We start from the raw sequence: 26,439 nt of genomic DNA on the forward strand, positions 1-26,439 counted from the left end.
GCTTGCTTTTTGAACATTTTTTCCTTGCTTGTAGCAAAGGAAAAACATTTTTTCCTTGGTTGCTCCTCTACTACAACACAACAGCTTACCTCTATTACTTCACATCTGCAAGCCTGGAAGGCATAACTATTCCAGGAAGGCAGGGGTAGGTTTTGGGCTTCTCCTGTTTTGGAAATCTACCTAAAAATTACGACAGAAGACAACAGGATGCAGCAGCCCCATTGCAGTCGAAAATGGAGAATAAAGATCATGCAAATGTAGCAGTCTCTTGTTTGCACGAGCAAATACTGGGATTGTAACAAACTTGCAGAGTTAGTAAAATAGAGTCTTCAGTGTCTGGTGCTATTGCTAGTGACTACTGCAGTGTCTGCTGTGCAGATTCTCCAGCACCTGGAGAACAAAGACAAAGGAACAGATTCCAACTAGGAATCACTCACTCAGTTGCTCAATGAGTAATTTTCATCTGCTCTTGATCTCTATAGAGATCTTTTTACCTTGGAGGATGTGGTGAGAAAAAAACCCCAACAATTCTCTACTTTCAAAGTGAGCGATTCTGATACAAGTAAACAAAAATACAGAAACTCAAAATTTCTCCAAGTGACTTTGCAAATGCAGAATTGCAGTAGCTTAGCTGTGCACATCAGGCATGAGGCTCTGCTGCATGATTTTTATTCACTTCCTAATGCACCACTTTGTCAGAACGCAGTAATAAAAATTATTTATGATCAAAATCTGTAATAATATCAACTAAGATACAATGTTCTTTAAAAATACAGTTGATTAAAATCAGCTTCACGCATGAAATCCAATAAACTTTATACAAACCACTTTAAAACAGCAGTTGTCATTCAAATCACATAAAGGCAGCAGACTACAGATTATTCCATGTGATAGTATTTTTATCCTGGATGTCCCTCGTAGTCCGAGTGCAGCACTAGTTATTCCCTCTCCTAGAGCTGGTATCTGCTGCACAGATATTCTTCAGGCATTCCAAAAAAATGTCTTGTACTTCAAACAAGCTTCACAACTGGGAAGTATTTGTGAGGAGAGAAGTCGAATTCTGGAGGAACCTATAAAGAAAAGATTTAAGATTAGACATTAGACAGCAGTACACTGCATTTAATACTTATTATGAGAACAACCTGCAGACAGAAAAAAAATTAACAGATTGAAAAAACAATTCTTGTGGCAGCCAGCATTTTCATGACCTTGTTCACACAAGCTGCTGTTAAACTTACTTGTTCCTACTATTGAAGAATACCTTTATGTTGTCCAACATGCTTTTCCCAGTTTTTTTTTCTGAAAACATTTATAGGTTAGATTTTTCCATATTTAGTTAACTACAACAAACTATTTCCAGGGGAAGAATAAGTTACTTTCCCTGTTCTTAGAGGAACTACAGCTTCAGTGTTCTCATTTGGCTCTTAAGAGATCTGTGGTGGTTTTACATGGAATTAGGTGAACCATTCATGTTGGGAAATCTCCAGATCATTGAATCCAACCTTAATGTATGTATTACTACATTTTATGTTTAATTGGGCTGGCATTTCCTTACCTTAGAGTCTTTCTTGTGGCCTCCTGCCAGCAGCTTCATGACCACAATATTGGGTTTCGCAACTTTCAGAATTCGATTGACCTAAACATAAAACAGAAGTCTTCAAGTCAAAGCATTTGACCTCACAGTTATTTCAAAGATAATACTGTAATGTTGATATTCTATTATCAATACAGGAGGTTCTCTTACAGGATCAGTTTAACAGAGTGTTTTGGATTTGTTTTTAAATACAATAGCCGAATTAATTAAATTTAATTAAGGGTGCATTTATTTTAATAGTCACTTTTTAAAAAAATTCAACAGGCCACAGAAACCACAGCTTTAACAATTCTAGAACAAAAACATGGGAACTACAGCAAGGTCTGTGCCACTCACACATAAAGGTATTGATAGACTCTAAGCATCTAATCTTCAACATTGCAACACAATGGTAAGAGGAACTCATGTATGAAACTGGTAGCTTTTTGCAGGGAAGTGCTCTGGGTGTGCTCAAAACTACCTGTTAACCATCTTGGCCTCAAATAAATAGCTCAAGTGTGAGTACTACCATGATCCAGAGAGGAGAAAGTGAGTCCTAAATTCTAAGGAAGACCTAATCCTGCAACTATTCTTAATCTACTTAGATGTGACAGAAAAAGCATCCTCCTTGCTCCAAAATACAGTCACAGACATTTAAGGTTTTAAGCTAGGGACAAAGAGGGAGAAATGCCTACCCATGTTTACAGCTCAGTGCTGAGAAAACTGTTCCAGGGAACAAGTGCCAAACTCAATACTCTTTTCATCCCAATGATATTCAAACCTATTTTCCTCACCTCTCAGGAGTCCACCTGAATTACTAGATGTCGACTAAGTGTGACAGGCATGTTATCACTGTTTGGCTAAAAGTGCTGTGCTTTTAGAAAGGGGCTAGAAGGCAACATGCAAGGAAATAAGCTGCTATCCAGCATCTCAGGTCCTCAGCAGAGAGAGCTTTTTTTAACAGTGAGCACAACTTTATGCTAGCTGATGTACTGAAACAGACCACTGTCTAGCCCTTAATCAAAGCACTCAACTTTGCTCACCATTTTGATGAAGTACATTTTGGGTCTCAAGGAGATCCAGCCAAAAACCCACTTGCTTACTCTATTTTGAGCAAATACTCATTTTCCTAGTATTTCAGTCTTACCTCATTGTCTGGATTTGGAATATTCTCAAGAATCATTTTAGCTTGCTGGTAGTGCTTGCTAGCTGCCATGTAGAGATCTGATGACTGAGGAGGTGGGCTATACTTATTTAAATCAGACATTTCCTAGTGTGTTACAGAAATACATAAACGCACGTTAAAATACATAAAATTGAAATTTAAAATTGCCAGGAGATTGTTTCTATCACATTACTGTATTCAATAGAAGAGTTATGTCAACTAAATACTACTTAAAAAATCAAAACTGAAGTTGATAATACTTAAAATGGCAAAACCCAAGCAACACCACAGTGCTCAACTATTACACTGCTACAAAACATAGTGAAATTCTCACAATCTTTATAAAACAGCCTCTCTCTTGAACAAGTTGCCATTCATTTGCTTTAACAGTGGTACACAACAGGATATGATATTACAGGAAAAAAGTAGATAAGAAGGCAAAGCTACAGCATGTCAGATGCTGAAACTGTACAAAATTTCATTTTGATTAATTTTAATTATTCGATTTTGTTTTTGATTACAGATTTAAAAAAAACCTTTAATGACAAGACCATGGCAATTTCTTAATTTCCACTACAACAGTTCATAACACTTAACTGGGGAGAGTAACTGGAATAGAAAATAGCACTTTTTCAGTACAGACTAACCCCACAAGTGAGACTAATAACCAGCTGGGTGAGCAGCCAGGGGTACTGCAAACACCTAGTTCAATATGAGCCAACAAGGTGGTCTTACTACAAATTAGACAAGCCTCATATGGGATTATACAAGCAGAAGTATGGTCAGCATATCAAGGAAGGTTATCATCCTGAACTCAGTATTTGTGTTCTGTTATCTGAAATACTGCATCCAGGGCTGGATCCACTCAGTTCAAGAAAGATGTTGAGATGCGGAGATGGTTGGGGCCTAGAGCATATAAGCCACAAGGAGAGGTCAGTGGACCTGGACTTTTTCAGTTTTCTAGGAAGGATGCTAATGGGTAATTTTAATAGCAGCCTACAACTACTTGAAAGGTATCCTGTGACTTAAAGGACCAGAAAAAAGTAACTGGATCACGTTTAACCAAAGAGGATGGAAAATCTCCAACCTTGACTTTTTTAAGATTTGGCTAGACAGTGACACAGGTAATGAGATTTATAATGCTACTTCAAGAAGGAGGCTGGACAACACAAGCCTCCACTGGTCCCTTCTAAATACTACTCAAAATTAACTTTTTTATTTTTCCATTTGCTTGCTGCACTAATAAAAACATGCTGCTATAATTGACCACAGCCAAGAAGTCTGTTAATAGACTTCCAAGAGAAGTCTATTATTTTCATGCAACTCAACAGAGCCATCTTAAATTACCATATCAGACCAACTGCTAATCATCTAAGTTTATAAAGACTTCACTGCAACATATCTTGCACAAAACTAAAGCTAGAAGTCCTTCCCATTGTGACACAGCAACTCTGAGGTTCTGTTTACCGTGACAGTGATATTTAAGCAGGTTAGTAAATGACTTCTATAAAAGCATGGGCAGCATCATGTTTGAAGATTACTCACTTTAAATTGCAGGTAGTGCACTGGAGGTGGAGTTATAACACTGTTGAATGGAGCAAATCTGTGCTCATATCGAACTTGTTCACTATCCAGTTCAAACTTAGGTTTTCTTACTTTGCCATCCATGTCAAAGGCGATCATTGTCTAAAAGAAAAGGATAAATATAGTGAAAAGTATTAGCTTTATGTCATATTTTGCTGAGGAAGATCAAAATGATGATGTAGGTATAACTACAAGGACAGAAAAACTGTAGAGAATTTACCATAGAAAATTATAAATCTGAACTTAATTTCCAGCACCACTACAAAAAAAGAAGGTATGCAATGGATGTAGGATCCCTATTACAAAAAAATTTGAAACAAATAGAACACAAATGAGTTACCTTGTACATCCCAGCGCACATATTTTGGTATGCTTGACTCATAGTGATCTCTCTGCTCAGAGGGCGAACTGCAAATTTTACATAAAAATACATTTTCTTACTTCGGTGTTAAGTACATGTACTAATTTCAGATCAGAGGAGGTCTTCCAAATTTCCACAGAGTCATATAAGTGTTAATTTTATTTTAAAATAACTGAAATATACAAAGCCTAGACATGAATTTCTGCTCACCTGACTCTTGGTTACATAAAAAACTTCAGGATACACCTACTAGTGAGATGAACATAATTGTAACTCTCAGTGGAATAAACTGGTCAGTGGTATTCCCATGACATTATAAAACACTGAACAACAGCCTCAAACTTAGTCTGTATTCAAGAGGCCTAGTTCAGGGATCTTTTTGACTTCTAGGGCTAAGAAGTTAAAGCACTTTTTATCTTAATAATCCTGACAGCATTCTTTTAAGTTTCCCTTTAGTTTCCAGTGTTTAATTAGTGCCAAACTGCCCAACACTTGGCATCTCAAGTACATTAGTAATTTTCTGAACTTCTAGAGACAAGGGAATACAGTTGATATGATCCTGAGCTGTTCATATCCAATTGTTTGTTCGCCTTGAAAAGGTGGCAAGGAAAAGAAAGGGAAACTCACCATTGTATAATTAAGAAACATGCTTTAAGAACCTCTAAAACCAAATAGAAATTACAGAAATAGGCTGAAAGTCTAGTGTTTGAATCTAGTTACAGTCACTAAAAGCATAATTCTGCAGGAATTACAAACTCTGAGAAGGTCCAATACATAACACAACAGATGAAAATATATACAGTGAATATAAATGAGTTTGTGTTTTTTTGAAAGATCTATTTGAAAGTAAAAAACTAACTAAATAAATAGGAAATTCTTAGAAGTTTTACATTCAGCCTTCATAACCATTAGGATATTTTTCCTACCCATATCAGTTTTGGCTGTTTAAATTTTGAATTTTAATTCTACATGCTGCATGAAAGGAGAAAAAAAGACGTGTTAACACTCTACACCTAGGTACCTTTCTTCTTTTTCTTCGTTTTCTTACTACTACGGCCTTTCTGTTGTTCCTCCATTATCCTCTCCTCTGCCATTTGAGAGCTGTCGGCGCGGCTCAGCGTTGACATCAGCCAGGCATACAGGAACTCGGAGAGGTACCTGCACAGAAGCCATACGGAGCTATTACGGGCTGCAGCGCACCGCGCACTCAAGCTGCGCGCGTCCCACCGAGTACCAAGGCACTTGCTCCAAGAGGTAAAGGACATGTCCTAGCAAAGGACAATTCCTATGGGCCATGAAAACTCTGTTTTGCATGGCTGGAATCAACATGTTTGTCTACATTCATGTTCTGGTTCAGATTCAACCACAAACGGCTTAGTCAAGGTATGCAAGCTTCTTTACATTTACTAAGTGAAGTCTAAGCTTCTTATTTCAAAACTCCTTAAGGCCAAATTTTTCTAGAATCAAGTGGGGTTTTTTTAAAGATACTACGGTAATACCTTTTCTGCTTTTGCTATGGCTTGTTATTCTGAGAAACAATATAACTACTTTTTCAAGCATTAAAAAGCTGTGAATTATTACATAAAAGGCCCAAGCCCACAGACAAAACATCCATATGCAGTTCTTTCAGAGTTAAAGAGACAACTTTAAGAACATTTTTTAGAAAGTGGAAGCAACTCCAATAGGTATCTTACTTGACTTCAAATCAAAAGGAATAGCGGAAAAAGAATAGAAAAAAAATTACAGATTTGGAGCACAATAAAAATGTAGTAATAGTTATAAAAATGTTGTAATCAGAAGAAAAATTATGGAGAAATTTGAGTTTCATTTGCTCATTGCCTCTCAGACACTGCTTCTCCTTTTTTCTCCTCGAGTAAGAAAGCAGTTGACATGACAATTCCAACTAAGAGTGGTTTTATTAAATTGGTAGAGGGAATTATGGGCAGGTAGAAAAAATACTGTCTCATACAAAAGTTGCTACTACTTATTGAGTTACTAGTTGAAAAAGATTGCCATCTTCTATTAACTTCTGAAATATTACTTTTTTCACTTAATACTTAAACCACTGTTGAAACAACATAGAAATGCAATACATTGAAATTTGTGTCATTTGCATTGTTTTTATCTTTCAGTAAGAAGGCTTATAGCTTACATAGCAATCTCTAGGTAGTTTAAAAAAAAAAAAAATTCTCTTTTGGCACAAGCCATTAACTATGAAAAATAATTAATGTGAATGGAAGTGTAAAAATGAAAGTATTCTGTTTCCAGACAATGTGATCATGTTCACTAAAGGTGGAGGATGTTTCTTCAAATATACCCTAGATAAGAACTTAATTTTAGTTAGTCAACTTTCAGATTACAGTTATGACTTTAAACTTTGCAGAACTTTTCCAGAATACTAGAGATCAATAAGACTAGTGATCCTGATACTGCAAAGGTAGAAAAGAATAAAAGAAATTGCTTTTCTCCTGCATGCTTCTTGTCTACTAAAATCAGCACACATTTAATTCATTGTCAATAAAAGACTCTGCCAAAAAGCTAAACAGAGTGAGAATTACTATTTCAGGAAAAAAAGGTACACTATTTAGTAAGTTTAAAAAGCTAGAGACCAACAATTTTTTTCTCCACTTGTAATATTATAAATAGGTAAACCAAACTTAGTGTTGATAAGCTTGAGACCATAAAATCATATTTGAAGTCCCTCCTTCAAATATGTGTAATTATAGCTTTCTGGGAGCATCCCTCCTCAAAGAGTTGTCAATAAAGCATCTTCTTACCAATAGATGTAGTAATATTCATGCATACTGTAAAGTTCTAACTCAAAGCCACTGAGAAGATACTGTATCATAATACGAAGGTTGTGATATAGGACCCAGGTGCCCAAGCAAGCCAAATGTTGCCTTTGTGGTTCCTGCTTCAGTAACATGCTATGAAGTGCTGCATCTACTTTCTCTGCCTGTTGAAAAAAACAAAGGACCTCAAAGTAATAGACAGAGGAGAAAAAATATTTGACTGAAACAGCATCTGGAGCCAGAAATAAAATCTTAACAAACTGGGTTGGTAAGTTTATGCTCTGGATTAAAAGACAGCAATAAGTCCAGAACTGTCAGAAAACTGGAAAGATACTCACCTAAGTAAATTCTGCTGCACAGAACAAAAATATTCAACACAGTAATATAGCAAGAACATTAGATAGGTAAAATTTGAAATTTTTAAATATATTTGTATATAGATCATTAGCAGTCACATGAGCACAAACTCAGAACCCATTACATGCTGGTGTTCATTGTTCTATATTGGCAATAATTACTTCTTTTTTTTTTTAAAAAAAATCGAGCTGCATTGAAAAAATAAGTTTGTAAGCTTTATATGCAAGAATCACACTATGTTCCACCAGAATAACTAAAATATTGCCAAGAAAAATTTTGTCTTAAGCAGTAAGTTGTATGGAAGACAGTCTCTCACAGTTGGAATATCATGAGTAAGCCTAAACAATCCTTATAACCTGCTACAAAATGAAAAAAAACAGTGCCTCAGCTACAATATTGCAACAAACTCAAACCATCTTGAAGAAAGTTGGAGCGCACAAAATCTCTCTACAACTCCAAGTTCCTCAATTGTTCTCCTTGCCATATACATCTTGGGAAATATTTTATTATTATATGGCTCTCACTGCTGAAAAAATTACTTCCAGCAAGAGAGAATATATTTTTTCTTCTCATCTCTCCCCATCCTTGAGAAATGTCCAAAATCAGTCAGAGCACATATTTTTAAGAGTTATTTTTTACTTTCTTTTTAATAATCATAAAATTTTGCAGTTTACATCTTACATTGGTATAAGGCTGAATTTTCAAAGGTGTCTTGTAAGCACACCTTGTCTATCTCCCCCTGGTTGCATCCTGCAGATTGATAATCACAAGCAGGACAGACACTAAAAGCTGTGCAGTTACCATTAAATTACAACGCAACAGGTCATTCCGAAGTCTAGTTATTGGACAAAGTTCATCTTAAAAAATGTAGTATGTTTTTGTTCAATGTATCTAGCACAAAGTTTTTGGATGAATCCTAACAATTTCTTGTTAAAGTGCTAAATTTTAGGAGTCCTTGTTTTAAGGATTTTTCATCATTCATTTAGAATTTAGTACCATGCTTCACTCCGGCATTAATATACCTGGAAAGAAACTTTGCTGGCCTGCTGCCTAGGACATTACCTCATCTTGTAGTGTGGCAAATTCCTCAAGGATGTGACCTAGTTTATCTCTCTGACGAGCTCTGTTGTGTCCATGGATTTGAATCAGACTACAGAATGGCTGAAAGAAGCAAAGTGTAATTTTAAATTACCAATACAACTTTGAAACTATAGGAGAAGTACTATGATGACTATTTAGGCACCTGGTTTATACATCTATATTAGGAGGCAGGTTTCTTACTACTCCCTACAACGTGCAAGTTAGCAAGAAAGCAAACTCTATGGAGTGATGCAAGAGCCAAATTCTCTGCGCACAAGTTGATATGAGATTAAGTCAGCATCCTTTAGGAAGGTCACCAGAACAAAATGCCTGGGGCTAAAGAGGTATTTCTTATACCTATATCCATGTGCCCAGGTGGTTAAGGTGGCCAATGGCATCCTGGCCTGTATCAGAAACACTGTGTCCAGCAGGACCAAGGCAGTGGTTGTCCCTCTGTACTCAGTACTGGTGGGTGAGGCCTTGCCTCAAACCTTGTTTATTTCTGGGCCCCACACAACAAGAGAGACACTGAGAGAGCATGTCCACAGCAGAGCAATGGAGCTGGTGAAGGGTCTGTGTCACAAGCCCTGTGAGGAGTGGTTGAGGAAGCTAGGGGGTGTTTTTATTTTACCCTGCAGAAAAGGAGGCTCAGGGGAGGCCTTATCACTCTCTACAACCACTTGGAAGGAGGGTACAGCCAGGTGGGGCTCATTTCTTCTGTCAAGTGACAGGGCAAGAGGAAATGGCCTCAAGTTGTGCCAGGGGAGGTTTGTACTGAATATTAAGAAAAATTTCTTCACAATGAAGTTTGTCAAGCACTGGAACCAGCTTCTCAGGAAAGTGGTTGAGTCACCATCTCTGGAGGTATTTAAAGGATGGGTAGTCGTGGCACTTAGGGGTGTGGTTTAGTGATGGACTTGGCAGTGCTGGTTTGGACTCAATGAGCTTGGAGGTATTTTCCAACCTAAATAATTCTGATTTTGTTAAGATTTTCATCATGCCACATTCACAACAAAATCTTAAACTGAAACTGAACAGAATATTAAAATAATTTTGTTTTTATTAGTGATACGCATTTGTGACATGAAACTACTCTAAATAGGTGCAGATTTCTTATAAAATGAAATGCTAAATAAAAATATGGAAGCAGAAGAAAACCAGCAATAATTACACCAGATTTTTAAAAGGCATTACCAATTTAAGATGGCCAACTTTCAATTTTGCCTTCATGTCATGTGTATAAAATAACTTGTCTTATTTTCAAATGTACACAAATCTGCCAAGTTCTCACACACACATATGTGTTATAATTGGAAAGAACACTTACCCGAACACAATGTGTGACAAAGGAATCAATATAGTCTTTTGCCTGGTGGTTATTATAAAGACAACACCTAAAAAGGAAATATCCATTTATATACAGATTTTTTATAAATGCCACCAGTCTATGTAGCACAAAAAAGAAACATGAGTGTAGCAACAGCAACTGAGTCCTTCATATGTAAGCACTATGTATAAAATGTATGTTTTTTGTACAATTGTCCCTGCTCTTGTAAGCAGAAATATCATTTCATCAGACGTAAACACATCCAAGTACACTCAAGATCCACTTACTTTGGAGAAAGTACTGGAGGACTGACGAAAGATCTTAAGGCATCTTTTACCATGTCTTGCATGAGATGAGTGCCAAACACCTTCTTGTTATCTACTAGGAAAGTTGTCTAAAAGTAAAGATGTGTTTTTAGAAACATGCTTTAACTCAAAAGTAATGCTCTAGAATTACTAATAGAAAGCTCTGGCAGTACCTTTTTTATATAATAAAACTGTAAGATTACTTTAAGAATTAAAATGGTTCAACAAGGTCCAAGGTTAAAGACTCAGAAATACCGAGACCTGACGCTTCTGTGGTATTCCCATGACACCAAATACAGCCCTATTACTTGCATAATAGAGTGCATGCAAAATTGTTTAATTTCTTGGATAATAAATCGGACATTTCTGAAGATTAGCAAAAAATATGTGCCTTCTCTGGACACAGATAAGGATGTATCTCCAGACCTCTGTTGATGTTTTTCTATCCCTCTGGATGCTACGTACATCAGTCATGTCTGATACTCATTTAACTTCCCTCCATGAGTGCTATGTCCCTTTTTTACATGGTTCTTCAGCAGCAGAAGAAAAAACTCTGCTGTAAGGCACTGACAGGGATTACACATGTAGTGGAAGGTGAGAACACACACACTAGGAACACATTTTACTTGCCTACAGTTTTAGTCCATTGGCTCTACACATTAACAGGGATCAAATGTAAAGAAGTTCTGGCAGCTAGGGGCACCCTATTATTCTGCACCAACCATCAGTTTTACTATTGCAGCAATAGAAGCAGTCTGTACATTAAGTTCTGTCCAAACAGGGAGAGGAATACAAATACCAGCCCCAAAATGGCAAAGCACATGGAGAGCAGCATAAAAATGTGTGTACAGGCACAGCTTTATGGTGGAGAAAAAAAAAATTAAATGCCTTCTCTGTTTTAATTAGCATGTACTAAAATGATCAAAGCAACAGCGTTTAAAAATTATTTTAAAAAATAGATCAAAACATAAGCCTCCATATATAAAATCACAGAATGGTTTGCAGTGGAATGGTCACTAAAGATCATCTAGTTCCAAACTTCCAGCCATAGGCAGGGACACCTTCCTGGCCTTGAATGCTAGGTGGAACATCCACAACTTCTCTGAGCAGCCTCTTCCAATGCCTCATCATCCTCATAGCAAAGCATTTCTTCCATAATACTTAATACTTAAATATCACCAGAATATATTTACCACTTAACTATTATTAACTTACATACAAATTATTGAAATACTTAAAGAACAGGAATTTATAATGAATACAGAAGTATTTTATTAATAGACATAATTGGGACTTGCCTGTAACAGGGATCTTGAAAGAACACATGGTGACTGCTCACTAAACTCACAGAAAAAGTCCTAACATATATGTAGGAAAAGAAAAAAAGAAAAATCAGGGTAATATACTAATTCATATATGTATAAATATACACCCAATCATTTTTACACACACACATGCACCTTTCCTAAACAAACATATACAGCTGTGCAAATACACCCATATTTTGTTTCAAAGCATACACAAACAGCATAGCTTACATAACTTAAGAACAGACCATGAATAGTTGGAACAAAACAAAATACATTATTTGTAATAGATTTGTAATTGCAGAAGTTTTTCTGCAATTACTCATTACCTAACCTAAAAGGTTTCCGAATTTTCAAATGCTACAACTAGAGAGATGATAATACAGGAAAAAAAAAGTACTGTGAGATTGTTAAGATCATGATGTAACTATACTAGGTATTGAACAAAACTGAGAATTGATTTTAAAAAAATGATTGAAACCCAGGCAAGGTTTAACTGGTACCAGGTGCTTCATGCAAACACTCCTTTCATTAATTAAACGGGAAATAGGAAGATGTGAGGTTTGTTGTAACTGTATCTCTTTTATCAGTCAATGAATGCATGGATACCAAAAAATATTTCAAGCATTTAAGTGTCTTCTAATAAATGTAGGCAGTAACTAAGAGTAACATCAGTTACTCAGGAAAGAATATAAGCAGGTGCTCAACTTTATCCTATTTACGGAACACTTATTTAGTGCCCTCTTGTGTTATAGGCACATGTGCAGAATACTGCTTAATGAACTTGAAAAAAAATCAGACATATAGCAAACAATTATGTTCAATTATGTAGAAACAGCTGTTCAAGCAAAGAAACTTGCTTGGCCTTGGCCAGTAAGACACAAGTATTCAATGAATTATGGGAAAAGTGAGATGTTTGAAAGAAAAGATCTTTATCAAAAGAAGAAAAGCAGTAACTGTCAGGAAGGATAGTAAATTTTGAAATTGGGCCTAACAGTTAAAAACACTGAATACATACAAAGTGCTCAGTTTTCTCTCCAGTGATCAAGAGCATGAATATATGGAATGATTTTTTTGCAAGTCACATTTTCAGATCTTATTTCTGGCAATAAATAAGAAATATTCATGCTTACCAGTATACAGTGCAAGTTACTTAAGTTGACTACTTCACATACAGTTTTTATTCGGTCTATAAGTTTGGAAAAATAATTGACCATTTCTTCCCTTTTAATAATTTTTGCATATCGAGGAAAAGTTGGTGGCAGCAATCTCTGATTAACAAGTGGCTCAAACCCCATCATAATAGGATGATCTAAAGAAAGAGGGGAGAGAGACACAGAAAAGCTGCATATAAGTTGTGTTTTCAGAACCCCCTTCAATAATACAAATTATTCAGTTAGCCAAAATGAATTCTTTAAGTGACAGTTAACTTCCTGAGACTTCAACAACCCAACTACGACAATGATTACTCTTTAAAAAACCTGAGTCGTCATGTAAAACAATGAAGTACTGTTCCCTATTTTAAAATGGCATATACACTGATTCCAAGTGCAATGCACCTAATCAAAAGTTCACATTATCTCTGGCTTTGAAATGACAGTGTTGCTCTCAGGACAACAACCACCTGGTAAAATAAAATTAATATCAAGCAATGGAAATCTGTAACGACTTGCATAACAAGTGTTTTAGTTCAAAATAAATAGTGATTTCAACTTTTTTTTTAAATACACAAAAATATTTGTGTTTATAAAGGGATCATATCCTAGAAAGGAAAAAATGGTGTAATTTGATACATACCTCCTTTAGTGGTATCATTTTGTGCCTGCATACCATGATGAAGTGAATTGTGTATGGCAGAGAGCAAGTCAGCTGCCTGAGTCATTAGTTTCTGAGCTTCTGCAACTGCACTCGTCTGAAAGGCAGGAAAAAATTATTATCATTATTCTGACTATCTAATTAATGTTAGTATAAAAAAGAAGGAAGTGCCTTAAAATTCTGATATTCTTACATAACCAGTTATGAAAAAAACCCAAACAACCCAACATTTTTGTGTGGTAGCGTATTTTATGCATCTGTACATAAATTCAATGCTGTATATTTTGCTGTGTAAGACTTTACAATAGTTAAAACTGAAAGTCTTGTACACAATGCATGAGAGTCTGCTTTGGGGGGGGGGCATGTAGTTCTAGCCCTTTGCCTTAAAACATGAAGTTCCTTCCCCCCTCAACAATTAGGAAATCTTATATTCAAAAAACAGGCAAATTGTAGGGAATGCTATTAAATTCCTCTTCTCAGACCAAAGATATCTAGATATACATTCCATATCACACGGAAAGAAAAGCATACAGTTCTGCTGATATGGACAAAATACTATCCAGCACCAGGTAACTCCACAGGAGGGAACTGAACTCAAACAGGAAGTTTTGCTCATGTGTGAAAAGAGTAATTAGAAATCCATAAATATTTTTAAACGTTTTCTAATAAATATTCTCCTTTTCTGCAAGGCCATAATAATGCCAGCTACTAGCCTTCCCTATCTTTCTGACTTTGAACAACAACCGAGTATTTGCCACTGTAAGGCTTTAGTCAAAGCTTTACCTCCATCCACATCAATTCAAATCTCCTGAATCTACACAGTAATTACCTGATCTTAAAGAATGAAAAATGAGTATTTCACAGGATCCCAAAGCAAACACAGAAACGCCAAATGAACATACCTCTTTTTTCGTAAAAGCTATTAGGACGGTGAGTAAGACGCGGGTAAACTTGACTCTGCTGAAGACAGCTAAACATTGTTGATGCTGTAATAAAGTAATACTGCTAATTAGTAAGCAGTAGTTATTAGATTATAGAATCATAGAATATCCTGTGTTGGAAGGGACCCAGAAGGATCATCCAGCCCAACTGCTGGCCCACCCCAAGTGCTTGAGTGTGGTCCAAATTTTCCTGAATTCAAGAGTTTTGGTGCTGTCACCACCTCCCTAGGGAGCCTGTTGCAGTGCCCAACCACTCCCTGGGTGAAAACTCTGTTTCTAATACCCAACCTAAACCTCACCTGACACAACTTCAGGCCTTTCCCTCAAGTCCTGTCACTGGTCACCACCAAGGAAGGGATCAGTGCCTGCCCCTCTTCCTCTCCTCACTAGGAAGTTAACTTCCTTAACTGCAAAAGGTCTCCCCTCAGTCTCCTCATCTCCAGGCTGAACAGAGCAAGTGATCTCACCTGCTCCTCATACAGCTTCCCCTCAAGGCCATTCATCATCTTCATGGCCCTTCTTTGGACACTCTCTAATACCTTAATGGCTTTCTTGTACTGTGGTGTGCAGAACTCCCAGAGGACTCCAGCCCTCCCTGCACAAACTGCCACACAAAAAGCCTTGGCATGGCCAGCTGTTTGTCAGCTCTTCCCCATGATCCTGGGTGGTCACACTTCCTGCTTCTTATATGCATAGGTGTGGTTATGCCATATTTAAATCTCCCATTTACATCCACGAAATCCAGGAAAAAAGCAAACAATTTATTACTTCAAGTTCAACTTCTGGATCTCTCTCTTCTCCTTGTCGACTTCGGGTGCTCTGCAAGGTAAAGAAGTGTAAAATAATTTACTAAAAATTGCAAAGGGAAGCTACTAATAAAATCCCTTTGCCTTCTCTAAAACATCCACCTGTTAAATAACCCAAAAAATCAGTTTTCAAATTAAAAATTTCTTAAAATATAATCCAGATAACACAAATGACTGTCCTACAGTAATATGAACTATCTCAGCAAATTCTGCAAATAAGCAAGAAAAATGCACTAACACGTTACATTGTAAGCTGTGGTAAAGGAAAATTAAGTAACTTCTTTAACATGACATAGTATATCTGCCTAAAACCTGGAAGTTAAATACCTACTTTCTATGTCCCAGCCCAGTGTTATCTTCTGCACCATGATTCCAGCTTCAACTACTACTGAAGCAACTACCAAGGAGTTTACAAATAAAGTCTGAAGATTTAGCTAGAGGGCAAACTAAAATCACATCACAGAAACCATTATAGCAGTCCTTCAAAAACCCCACCATAATGACACAAACCTCCTTCATTCCACATAATCCAACTCCCTACCCCAAACCTATGTTAAGAACACCTGAAATAAAATTGACAAGACAAACATGAAAACAATACCTTCACTCGTCTTTGCATGTCATCTTCTACATCTTTCAGCATACCTGGAAAAAAATCACAGCACAATTAAAAGCTGAGAAGCATTTCTAGGCACACTACACTGCTCAGGGGAAAAGAAGTTTTACAGGGAAAATCAAACTTAAAAGTGCTTTATATATCCATTAGCCAAAGACTAGACAAAAAAATAATCTTGTGAAGAATGGTGGGGATGTCTTGGAACAATCAAAAATCAGAATATAGACCAACTGATGCAAAGCTAAAGTGTGCACAAGCTTTTAAAAAGTAAATCAATGGAAAGCTCAAATACACATGAAAAAACAGTGTATCAAAAGATTAATGTACATACTTATGTATGTACTTAATAGCATATGTATACATAGCTGTAAAAATACTAGATTGCTTTTTTTTCTAAAGCAGCCTATTTAAAGGACAACAAATTATGAGGCAAAAAAGCAGAATTCAAGCAATGTACTTTCCATTGGTCTGTATCTTTACCCTGTTGAGCTCATGCCAAGCCACTTCACTGGCACATCTAAAAGTACTTCTGTTTCTCAGAGACTTCACAAGACAACTGAACCATTTTTTCAAGGAAAAATAATTTGATCTCTTTTTCACCAAGTCAGCAATTTCCACAATACAAATAAAAAACTTAACAGCTGAAACTCCAAGCAATTAATCAGATGTGTCTGAAAGCAATCACATGCTCAAAAGAGTAAGAGGCTGCTGGACAGATACAAAGAAAGTACAAACTGTACCTGTAACTCTAAGATCTGTCACACTGTTGGCCATTTTAAATCCGTAAGTCATTGACTGAAAATCTTCCTAAAAAACAAAAATCAAAGAAGCAATATGTAGCGAAATATAAAAGCTGTAGTTATATTTTCAGGTTGGGGTTTGAGGTTTTCCTTTTGGTTTAGATTTTTCTGGGAGTTGTTTCCTTATTAGGTTTTGGGTCTTTTTGCTCTTTTTTCTCTTTTGTAAGAGTGATTGGGGGTGTGCATGGGGTTTGCTTTGATTTAATTCCATCAAGTAGAGAAGTCCAGACTTACTCTACACAGCTGAATGCACTCAGAATGAATACACTGAATGACTTTCCCAACCAAATCTAACTTCCGGTAATTATTTTCTGCATAAATCCTTAATACCAACATGCCCTTCACATTTTCATAAACTGACATCCTCCTACCAATATGTTACAAGAACTATAGCTGCAAAGTAGTATTTGATCTGTTTTAGATATAGTCAGCAAGAGTGACTTGTCCAAGCTCAGAGGAAACAGATTGCTCTGAGCACAGAAAACAGGACTCTGATCCCATTGCCAGATGTACACTTTAGACAAAACAGAATCATCACTATCTAACATAGAAAAATTTTTAAAAATTAAACAGTTTCACAACTGAAACACATTTCAAATGGTTAACCACAAGACTTGCACTGCTTCTTGATTAAAATATTTATGTGGCTCCAGTATTCAAGGAAAATACAGAAGAGAGCATGAAACACCTTCATTGGGGGAAAGTGCACTTTAAAGGTATCCAGTCTAATACTTCTAAGATGATGAACTGCTATTCCTACAGTATTCTCGAAATAAACACTAACAAATGTCACTAATACATTGTTTTACTTGCATTATGGTATAATGTTGCATATTTAACCCCACAGGAGATGGGAAACACATACCTCCTCAAAAACAGCTGCTTTGTTAACCTTTTCTCTGGCAATATCACAGATTTTTAGGATTCCAAGAGCAAAAGCCTTCATAGCAGGATCTTCTATAAAGTCTGGATTATGAATATAAAGGCAAGTGAATACTGTCTGTGCCAAGGAATGTCCTTCTAACCATGTTATCTAGGGAAAAGGAAATGAAATATTTAACTCATGAGAGCCAAGTCCTCATTTTTACAGATCCATTCTTACTCCATTTTACTGTGCTTCAAAGACTCATTAAGAAACTAAACCTTAAAATTAAAGTTGCCTTATCAAGGCAACCTTCCAAGTACCAAGTAAGAGCAAGTGAAGGTGTTTCAAGCCTAGAATTCTGGCACCGGATAACCTCTTCTATGAAGAGATTTAGACTGTGATTTATACATGGCATTACGTTAAGAGAACTTCACATTTATAAACCTTCTCTGAATAAATAGTGAATGGAAAATGCAAATGACTACGAGACAAGCCACTAATGTTCTTCACATTCTTTCTCTTTTACCACATAAAAACTTCTTGTCACAATCCCCTCCTCTCTACCAATTTCATGTTTCTTTAAGCAACAGGGAAAGATTCAGTAACTTAAATTTCTATTTGAAATAGCAAAAAATTAAGTAGAACCATATTTTTAATATGGTCCCCTTTTGGGGACCAGGAATAGAAAACAAATGATGTTACAGTGAATCAGATACTAAAATTTTTACATATCATTCTGACTAAACTGATTGGAATTTTTTTTAAAAACAATATTTTTGATGTAATTTGAAAGAATAACTATAAATAATGAGTACCATTCACTTAGGAAATTAAAGCATATACACAGAAAAAATTGCAATTAATAAGTAACTGATATTCAACTGATATTCAACTTATTTTTACTAAATAGATTTATTTTCTTTGTTCAAAATGCTTCTGTAACCTCAGTCAATTCTGGCTGTACAGAAAGGAGCAACAGAGTGCTACCAGTTACTGCACACTCAGCTTCCAACAGAGTCAAACATCAATACACAGCAGACTATCAGATAACATGCATTTATAAAACCAGAAACTATAAAACCTTTTAAAGTTTTTAAGGTGCTACCAGCTATCTCCCATATTTCTTGTAGTGAAAAAATTAAAAATCAAAAGTAAGCCTTTCATTATAGATAATGCAAATAACCAAAAGGAAATTAAAATATAAGTATGTAATTTCTGCTTGGTAAATCTTTTTTTTTTTAGTTCTGCTGGTTTTTTTCTTTTTGTTTTCTTTAAGATGGATTAAAGGACTATATTTTGAAAGAAAACCATGTAACATAAAGAACAGAAAAATGCTTACCAAACAACAAAAACACGTGTCCATTATTCCTACCAGCTCAGGTGAAGTGAGATCCTTTATTTTAATGGTGCCATCCTTTGAAAACAAACAAAAAAAACAACCAACCAAAACGCTAAATACTATGAAAGCATACAGGCAAAATTCAACTTATTTGTACCAAAGCCAAAAAAGAAATTAAAATTTGTTTAAGATTTCAGAGTGATTGTACGCCACTGGCTTTACCGACCAGCTTTACAACTTGTCTCAAATTCTTAAAAACTTTCCATTCCCATCAGTTAACAATGACCAAAGATAAAACTACCCAAAGAAAAGACTAAACTAAGAATTATTACTAGCCAAGAAAAGTTTAAAACCAGTTAACTGCTAACACTAAAATCACAAAACTGTATCATCATCATCAGAAAGATTGAAGAATGAGTAATATGCAGGATCAATTCTTTGAAGACTGCTTTTTAAACTGGAAATACTTGTAGTATTTTACTGCCTTAAAGGTCAACACCAAAAAGGCTGCAAATTTGACCATTTAATTTGCCCAATGTATGCAATCCTGGATACATTCTACATGATTTAGCTAGCGTTTAATGGAGTTCTCTGACTCGATTCCAAATGTTCACCATAAAAGATACTTTTCCCTCTGAGTGCATTACTTTTTCTGAAATAACAGCAAGTCTTTCAACCTCTGTCCTCCAAGTTACCTCCAATCAAAAGTTAATCATTACTGTCAATGTTGGTAAATTAATCTGGCTTCCATTCAATGCTGATAAACTCAAAGAATGACAAAGCATTAATTTCCAGCTTTTTTAAAGAAGCTGGTTTCCATTCAGGTAAAACAGAAGCTAACCAATACATCTTCATATAAAAGAAACATTTTGGGTAAGCACAGAGTTACTTGCAAAACACTGCTGAGATATATTTACTTGAGGTATCAATAACCAATAATTTCATATTATTTTTCACTGGAAGAGTTAGAATCATTGTGATAATGCAGGTAACAATAAAGTTAAACATTACAAGCTATTTTTTACTTAATTTTCCAAAAGAAAAAGAAAAACGTATATTTCAACAGAAGATTGAAAACACTATTTATGCTGTATTGTGTTTAGGTGTAATTTGACAAAAATATTTCTACAGACAGTGTAGGCGAACCCAGGAAATTCACACAAACCTTAATAGCTTGCTCAAAGTTAAGAACCTTTCTGTTAACTTGGTTTCCAATCATACCAGCATCCATCTTGGGATCCATCATTTCAATGGCGGACATGGCTTCAAAAAGACCAAAACTAGGAACACAAATAAAATAAATGTGCTGAATGTAATTATTTTACATAAAATAATCTTTGCAAACTAATGAAAAAGAACATAGGATGACAAACCAAGTATACTATATTCTGACCACACTCAATAAGGTATGTGAGCATTAGTATTGATCTTCAGAGGTCATGGTTTTCAGGAAGTTGAGAATCTCTCAACAAATTCATAGAAAAAGAGATGGCTAAAAGTAAAAGAAAATTATTAGCCTTTCTCTAAGGATGAAGAACACTCCCGATTGAAATATCCCTCTACTATATCTTTGCACCCTTATTTCTATAAACTTCATAGCATCTTCTTAAACATCATGTAAAATCATAAACTGATATTAATAGAACAAGCTGTTCCTTAGTACGCCACACCCATAAAACCAAGTAAGATAGGTCCCCCACACACTAATGACAATATAAATAACATAGACTAATATATATTGAATATACCAGCTTTGTTTAAAATGAGCATGTTAACAAAACTGGTGTTAAAAAAAAAAACCCTTAGCATGTGACAATGTATTACTTGTAGTCAGGGCAGAAAAAAATCTTACAGAAGAGCCACACCAAAAGACTTGCCTACATATGAAGAGACACAGTGCTTCACTTTATCACAACATTTCTCAGAACTCCTGTGACAGGCTCTATAAAAAGTTTATTGCATGTGGCACAATTAAATTCTGAGAATTTAAATTCTGTATTTGCTGTATTTGCTACACATGACAATTTGCTTTGATTCCATTTAGTAACTAGCTGGTGACATACTTGCACACACTTTTAAGCAGGTTTTAATTTAACAGCATGCTTCTGTTTTCTGAGCTATTAGTTTCAAATATAACTTTTTTCTTTACTCAAGTAAACACCTTCACTAAGAAGAAGAATTTAATCTTTAAAATATTTAAATTATTTAAATTTATCATTCTTTAATAAATTCAGCAAGTCTTTACCACATGCTTTTCTTTGAAATATACTTCCAATGTAGAGTTCTCAATTTCTGCTTTAGCATGTTATTTATGTTGCATTAAGGCATACAGATTGGTCATCAAATACTTGATAGTGACGTTTGGGGCAACCAATTTAAAATCTTTCTGGCCTTTTTTCATAAAAGCAAGTCCCATAAGACAGTGCAGTAATGTAATCACCACAGATCATAAATTGTGCTATGAACTTCTGAAATACAATTTCAATCGCATTGAAAAATGTAATGTTATACTCAGAGCATCAGATATGTTCAGCATTCACACAGGTGCAGCATATACACACTGCTAAGAATGTATGATATTCTATGTACTTCAAATACTTTATTTAATGTAAAAGTCTAAAAAAGCTTAGCTATTAGGCAACATCAACATGTTTGCAGTAATCTTATCTAAAAGCCAGAACTCTCCCACACACATACTTACAGCTTGTCATGAAGCAGTTCTCCTAACTTCAGTTCTATAAAGGAACAGGACAAAACAAACAATTACAATCATCCTACTAGCACAACTTTTCCAGGGTAGTGTTGTCACGCACCAAACTGCCTTATGCCAAGACATAATAAGCTGCAGGAAGCAGATCAGGCATTTCTACTTGCATTGGATTTGCATGGTCTGGGTTTCGTAGCTTGTGGGGGCATGACTACAGGGATGGCTTTTGTGAGAAGCTGCTAGAAGCTTCTTCCATGTCCAGAAGAGCCAATCCCTGGTGGCTCCAGAGATGGATGTGCTGCTGGGCCAATTAGAAACAATAATACCTTGTGGTAACAGATTTAAGAAGAAAAACCAAAAAAACCAAATTGCAGAGTTTCAACTGCAGATGGAGAAGGGCTGAGAGAGAACATGGGAGAAGAAGAGCACTGCAGACACCAAGGTCAGTGAAGAAGGAAGGGGAGGAGGTGCTCCAGGTGCCAGACCTGAGATTCCTCTGCAGACCATGGCACAGACCATGGTGAAACAGCTGTGCCTCTGCAGCCCATGGAGACCCATGGGAATACAGAGCACCACCTGCAGCCCATGGAGGAGACCCATACTGGAGCAGGTGGATACCTGAGGAAGGGTTGTGAACCTATGGGAGACCTGCAGAAAGAGGGGCCCTGCTCCCACGCTGGAGCAGCCTGTACTTGGAGAACTGCATCCTGTAAAAGAGTGACCCACACTGCAGCAGGTTTGGGAGGACTGCTGCCCATGGGATGGACTCACATTGCAGCAGTTCACTGAGAGCTGCTGATCATGAGATGGGCCCATGTTGGAGAAGTTCATGGAGAACTGTCTCCTGTGGGAGGAGCCCCAGGGAAACACCTCCCCTCCCAGAGCAGCAGGAGAAGCCGGGGGTGATGAACTGGCCATAACCCCCATTCCCTGTCTCCCTGCACTGCTGGGGTAGGAGATACAGCTGGAAGGAAGGAGGGCTGGCAGGAAGCTGTTTTTAAGGGGTTATTTTACTTCTCATTGTCCTGCTCTGATTTTGTCAGTAATAAATTCCCTTCATATCTCTAAGTTGAGCCTGTTTTGCCCCGATGGTATTTGGTGAGTGATCCCTCCCAGCCCTCATCGCAACCAATGAACCTTCATTAAATTTTCTCTCCTTTGTCCAGCTGCAGAGGGGAGTGAGTGGCTTTGGTGTGTGCCTGGCATCTGGCCCAGGTCAACCCATGACACTACTGCTTTTACTTACGAAGCACTTTCAAGACTGAAAGACTTAAAAAAACCCCAGTGGTTAATGGTGTACCCTCACCCCTCTGTTATTCTAGGAATTAAAGTCTTAGAATTACTAAGCACACAGCGCACTCATAGCACAAAGAAATTATATACTGGGCTGCAGGTCAAGGGAGGGGATTCTGGCCCTCTGCTCTAATGAGACCCCACCTGGAACACTGCATCCAGGTCTGGGGTTAAAGCACAGGAAGGACATGGATCTGTTGGTGCAAGTTCAGAAGAGGCTAACAAAAATGAATGGAAAGCTAAAGCACCTTTCCTGTGAAGACAGGCTGAATGAGTTGGGGCTGTTCAGCCTGGAGAAGAAAAAGGTCTATGGAGACCATCTAGCATCCTTCCAGTTCATAAAGGAAGGCTAGAAAACAGCTGGAGATTGACCTTTTACAAGGGCATGTACTGACAGGACAAGGGGAAATGCTGTTAAACTGAAAGAGACATTTAGATTAGATACTGGGAGAAATTCTTTACTGTGAGGATGCTGAGTCACTGGAACAGGTTGCCCAGAGAAGCTGTGGATCCCCCCCCATCCCTGTCACTGTTCAAGGCCAGGCTGGATGGGCTTTGAGCAACACAGTCTAGTGAAAGGTGTCCCTGTCCATGGCAGGGGAGTTGGAATGAGAGGCTCCTTAATGTCCCTTTCAGTACAAATCATTCTGTGATGATTATTCTGTGAAACAGTAGCATCTGAATAGCCTGGAATACAGCTGTTCCTCTGCTCCTTTATTCAGGTGTCTTAGTCTTTTCCAGGAGAGACTACTGAAAGATTTCCTTTCCCTCATAACTTTTAATGGAGTTTTTAGATATATTTGATGGGTGCAGATATAAGTAATCTATTACAGATATAAGTAATATAGAGGAATAATTATTTATAAGTAATTTAGAGTAATATAGAGAAATAATACACAGAAATTGTGTTTATCACTATGTAATATTCTGAGTGGTAAGATGCAGGTTTTATATTTATTTTTCCCTAGTGTCATCATAAAATCAGTTGAAAAAACTGTAAACTAGCAGTAGCACCCAACAGTAATAAAGGTACTGTTTAAAAGCAGCAACAGCTTTCCCATTACTGAGATGCATTGCATCACTTCAAAAACTCAGACTTGTTTCAAACATGAAAAATGATGCACTGATGAATTAAATAAATTACTGGACCCTGGAGATCCAAAAATATGCAGGAAACAGAGTGTTTACTCTGCATGCAGGAATGACATTTCCACAAGGTAGAAGAGACAGTAAGAAATCTTTGGAATGGAAAAAAAGCAAATGTGAAAATGCAGAAGATGAAAAAACTTCCATTAAAGAGGTATTTATGTAATCTGGAAGAGGAAATAAAGTGAGGTGGTCATGAAAATTCCAACCCCAAGAGTTAACACAGAATCAATGTAGCTTGTTCATCTGAAGCCTGAACCTGGGTCAAACTATAGCTCAAAAGAGTTCAAAGAACTCTGCTCAGGCCTCCAAAGGATTCCAAGATTTCTCAGAATGAAAGGACTACAACTCACCTCTACAAGCTTCTTCAAAATCCTGGGTTATATCTATCCAGCTGGTATTACTCTTTTCCATCTTGTCAGGCATACCGAGTTCCCATCCTGAATCATCATCTTCTAGTGTAGCTTTCATAACCATGATGCTGCACCTTTAAATTCCTGTCAGAGACACCATGTATTTGCACAAATTAGAGAAGGTGCTTTGTGGGAATAATTTTTTTTCTTTTCAATAATCAGGAATAGGAAATGAACTAACATTTTATTTACACATCTACTGTTACACAAGAAAAACAGAAAAACCCTTATCAATAAAAACTCTTTACAAAAAAGCTTTTCTTATGCATAATTTCTTTACAAGTAGCTTGTATGCTGTGAAACCTCAAAAACTAGGGACACCAGAACACCAACTGTACAGTCCCATACTAAAGTGCCTATTGTCAAATTAGAAATAAAATCAGACGCATAACAACAGATGCAGACATCACAATTTTCTATAAGTTCTTTTATACTGTTAGACTATACGTCCTCCTACTACTCTACAAGAGGAATTAAAAAGATGGTACTGTAAAACTGAAAAAAGACTTATTTACTACGATTTCTTCAGCAGAAAGCAGTATCAAGATTGCAGCCCTTAAGTTAAGCAAGTTCAGACTGGATTATAAGTTTTAAACTCCACCGACCAGCTACTTCGAACTGGTTCTGTTCTTTCGCAACCTCCCGACACGCGGGCACCCCTGAGGACTTGCACGCTTTCACGATCAGCCTGCCCGTGAGGTATGAGCAGTGCTCAACTCCCCTCTGCTGACCGAGCTCCCGCAAGAGACAGCTGCGAGCTCGGCAAGCTCTGAGCAGCTTAACCACGGCCGCCACGGAAGCTTCAAACAAAGGCCCCAGTGGCACAAGACCTCCAGGGCATCGGGAATTAACAAAAACAAAGGGGAGGATCAAAAGGCTTTCGAACAGCAGCCCGGGGGTCCCCTCGGCCGAGCCAGGCTCATTTCCCATCGGGGGCCGTCAGGCTGTCACCACTCCTCAAACGACCGCAGGGACTGCCAGGTTCAGTGGGCCGTGGTGAGGAAGTACGTGGGAAATCAGTAGAAATAAATTAAATCCCCCCTTGCATTCCGGGACAAACAGGTCACCCCAGCTCCGGCGCTGCTCAGCGGGCCCCGCGCAGCCTCCCGGGGACGCCGGGCACCGCCGCCTGCCCGCACGGCCCCTCCGCCCCGCCGCAGAGGAGGGGCCAGCGCGCCGCCCGCCCCGCAGCGGGGCAGCAGTACCGCCGCGGGCTCCCCCTTCCTCCGCCCCTCCCTCGGTGACCCTGCGGGCTCTGCCCGCGCCCCTCGCCCCGCACCCTCCCCGGGCCTCACCGCTGCGTCCCACGCCGCCGCCCGCCCGCCGCTCCTGGCTGGGCCGCCGCCGCACACGCGCAGACCCACAGCTGCTGCTGCTGCCGCCACCAGCCCGCGGCCCCCGCGTGAGCGCCCCGGCGCAGCCGCACACAGGAGGCTCCGCCGCCCCACCCCGTACGCGGCCGCCGCTCACCATGAGCGGCGAGGCGGGGCGAAAGCAGCCGGGGCGGCGGCGCTCGGCACCCGCTGCGCCCGCGAGGAACGTGGGGCGGGGTGGGCGGGGCTGCGGCGGCTCCGCCCAGCGCGGCGCAGGCTCGGGCGCCATGAGGCTCCCGAGTGTGGGTGGGGATAGCGCTGAGCCGGGCCTGGCGGGCGGTACGGGTGACTCGGGCGGCGGGGCCCTGCCGCACAGCAGGAACAGAGCCTGTCTCCGGATCTGTTGTGAACGCTGTATAAATATCTAAAAGGCGTGTGTCGACAGGACGGAGCCAGGTTTTTCTCAGTGGCGCCCAGCATTAGGACAAAAGGCAACGGGCACAAACTGATGCACAGGAAGTTCCACCTGAAGAA

General features: G+C 38.1%; 1 protein-coding gene across 2 annotated transcripts; it reads right to left on the minus strand.

Annotated features, from left to right (window-relative positions):
- Positions 1–799: 799 nt before the first annotated feature.
- On the minus strand, positions 800–26,024 carry NAA35 (N-alpha-acetyltransferase 35, NatC auxiliary subunit). 2 transcript variants are annotated; one of them, XM_059836785.1, is made up of 23 exons: positions 25,888–26,024; positions 24,533–24,676; positions 21,735–21,768; positions 20,199–20,313; positions 19,034–19,108; positions 17,695–17,862; positions 16,770–16,836; positions 16,015–16,058; positions 15,376–15,426; positions 14,569–14,652; positions 13,649–13,763; positions 12,985–13,163; positions 11,843–11,902; positions 10,527–10,633; positions 10,240–10,306; positions 8,895–8,993; positions 7,461–7,639; positions 5,705–5,841; positions 4,663–4,730; positions 4,284–4,424; positions 2,721–2,843; positions 1,556–1,636; positions 800–1,070 (listed from the first exon to the last, which is right to left on the minus strand). In XM_059836785.1, exons 2-23 carry the CDS (start codon positions 24,654–24,656, stop codon positions 1,011–1,013), a joined length of 2,178 nt encoding a protein of 725 aa, XP_059692768.1. In that variant the 5' UTR covers positions 24,657–24,676; positions 25,888–26,024; the 3' UTR covers positions 800–1,010. The 2 variants fall into 2 exon arrangements, with proteins under 2 accessions (XP_059692768.1, XP_059692770.1); XM_059836787.1 differs by lacking the exon at positions 25,888–26,024 and adding an exon at positions 25,198–25,337.
- Between the last annotated feature and the right edge of the window lie 415 nt (positions 26,025–26,439).

Source organism: Haemorhous mexicanus, chromosome Z (assembly GCF_027477595.1).
Source record: "Haemorhous mexicanus isolate bHaeMex1 chromosome Z, bHaeMex1.pri, whole genome shotgun sequence".
Classification (NCBI taxonomy): Eukaryota; Metazoa; Chordata; class Aves; order Passeriformes; family Fringillidae; genus Haemorhous; species Haemorhous mexicanus.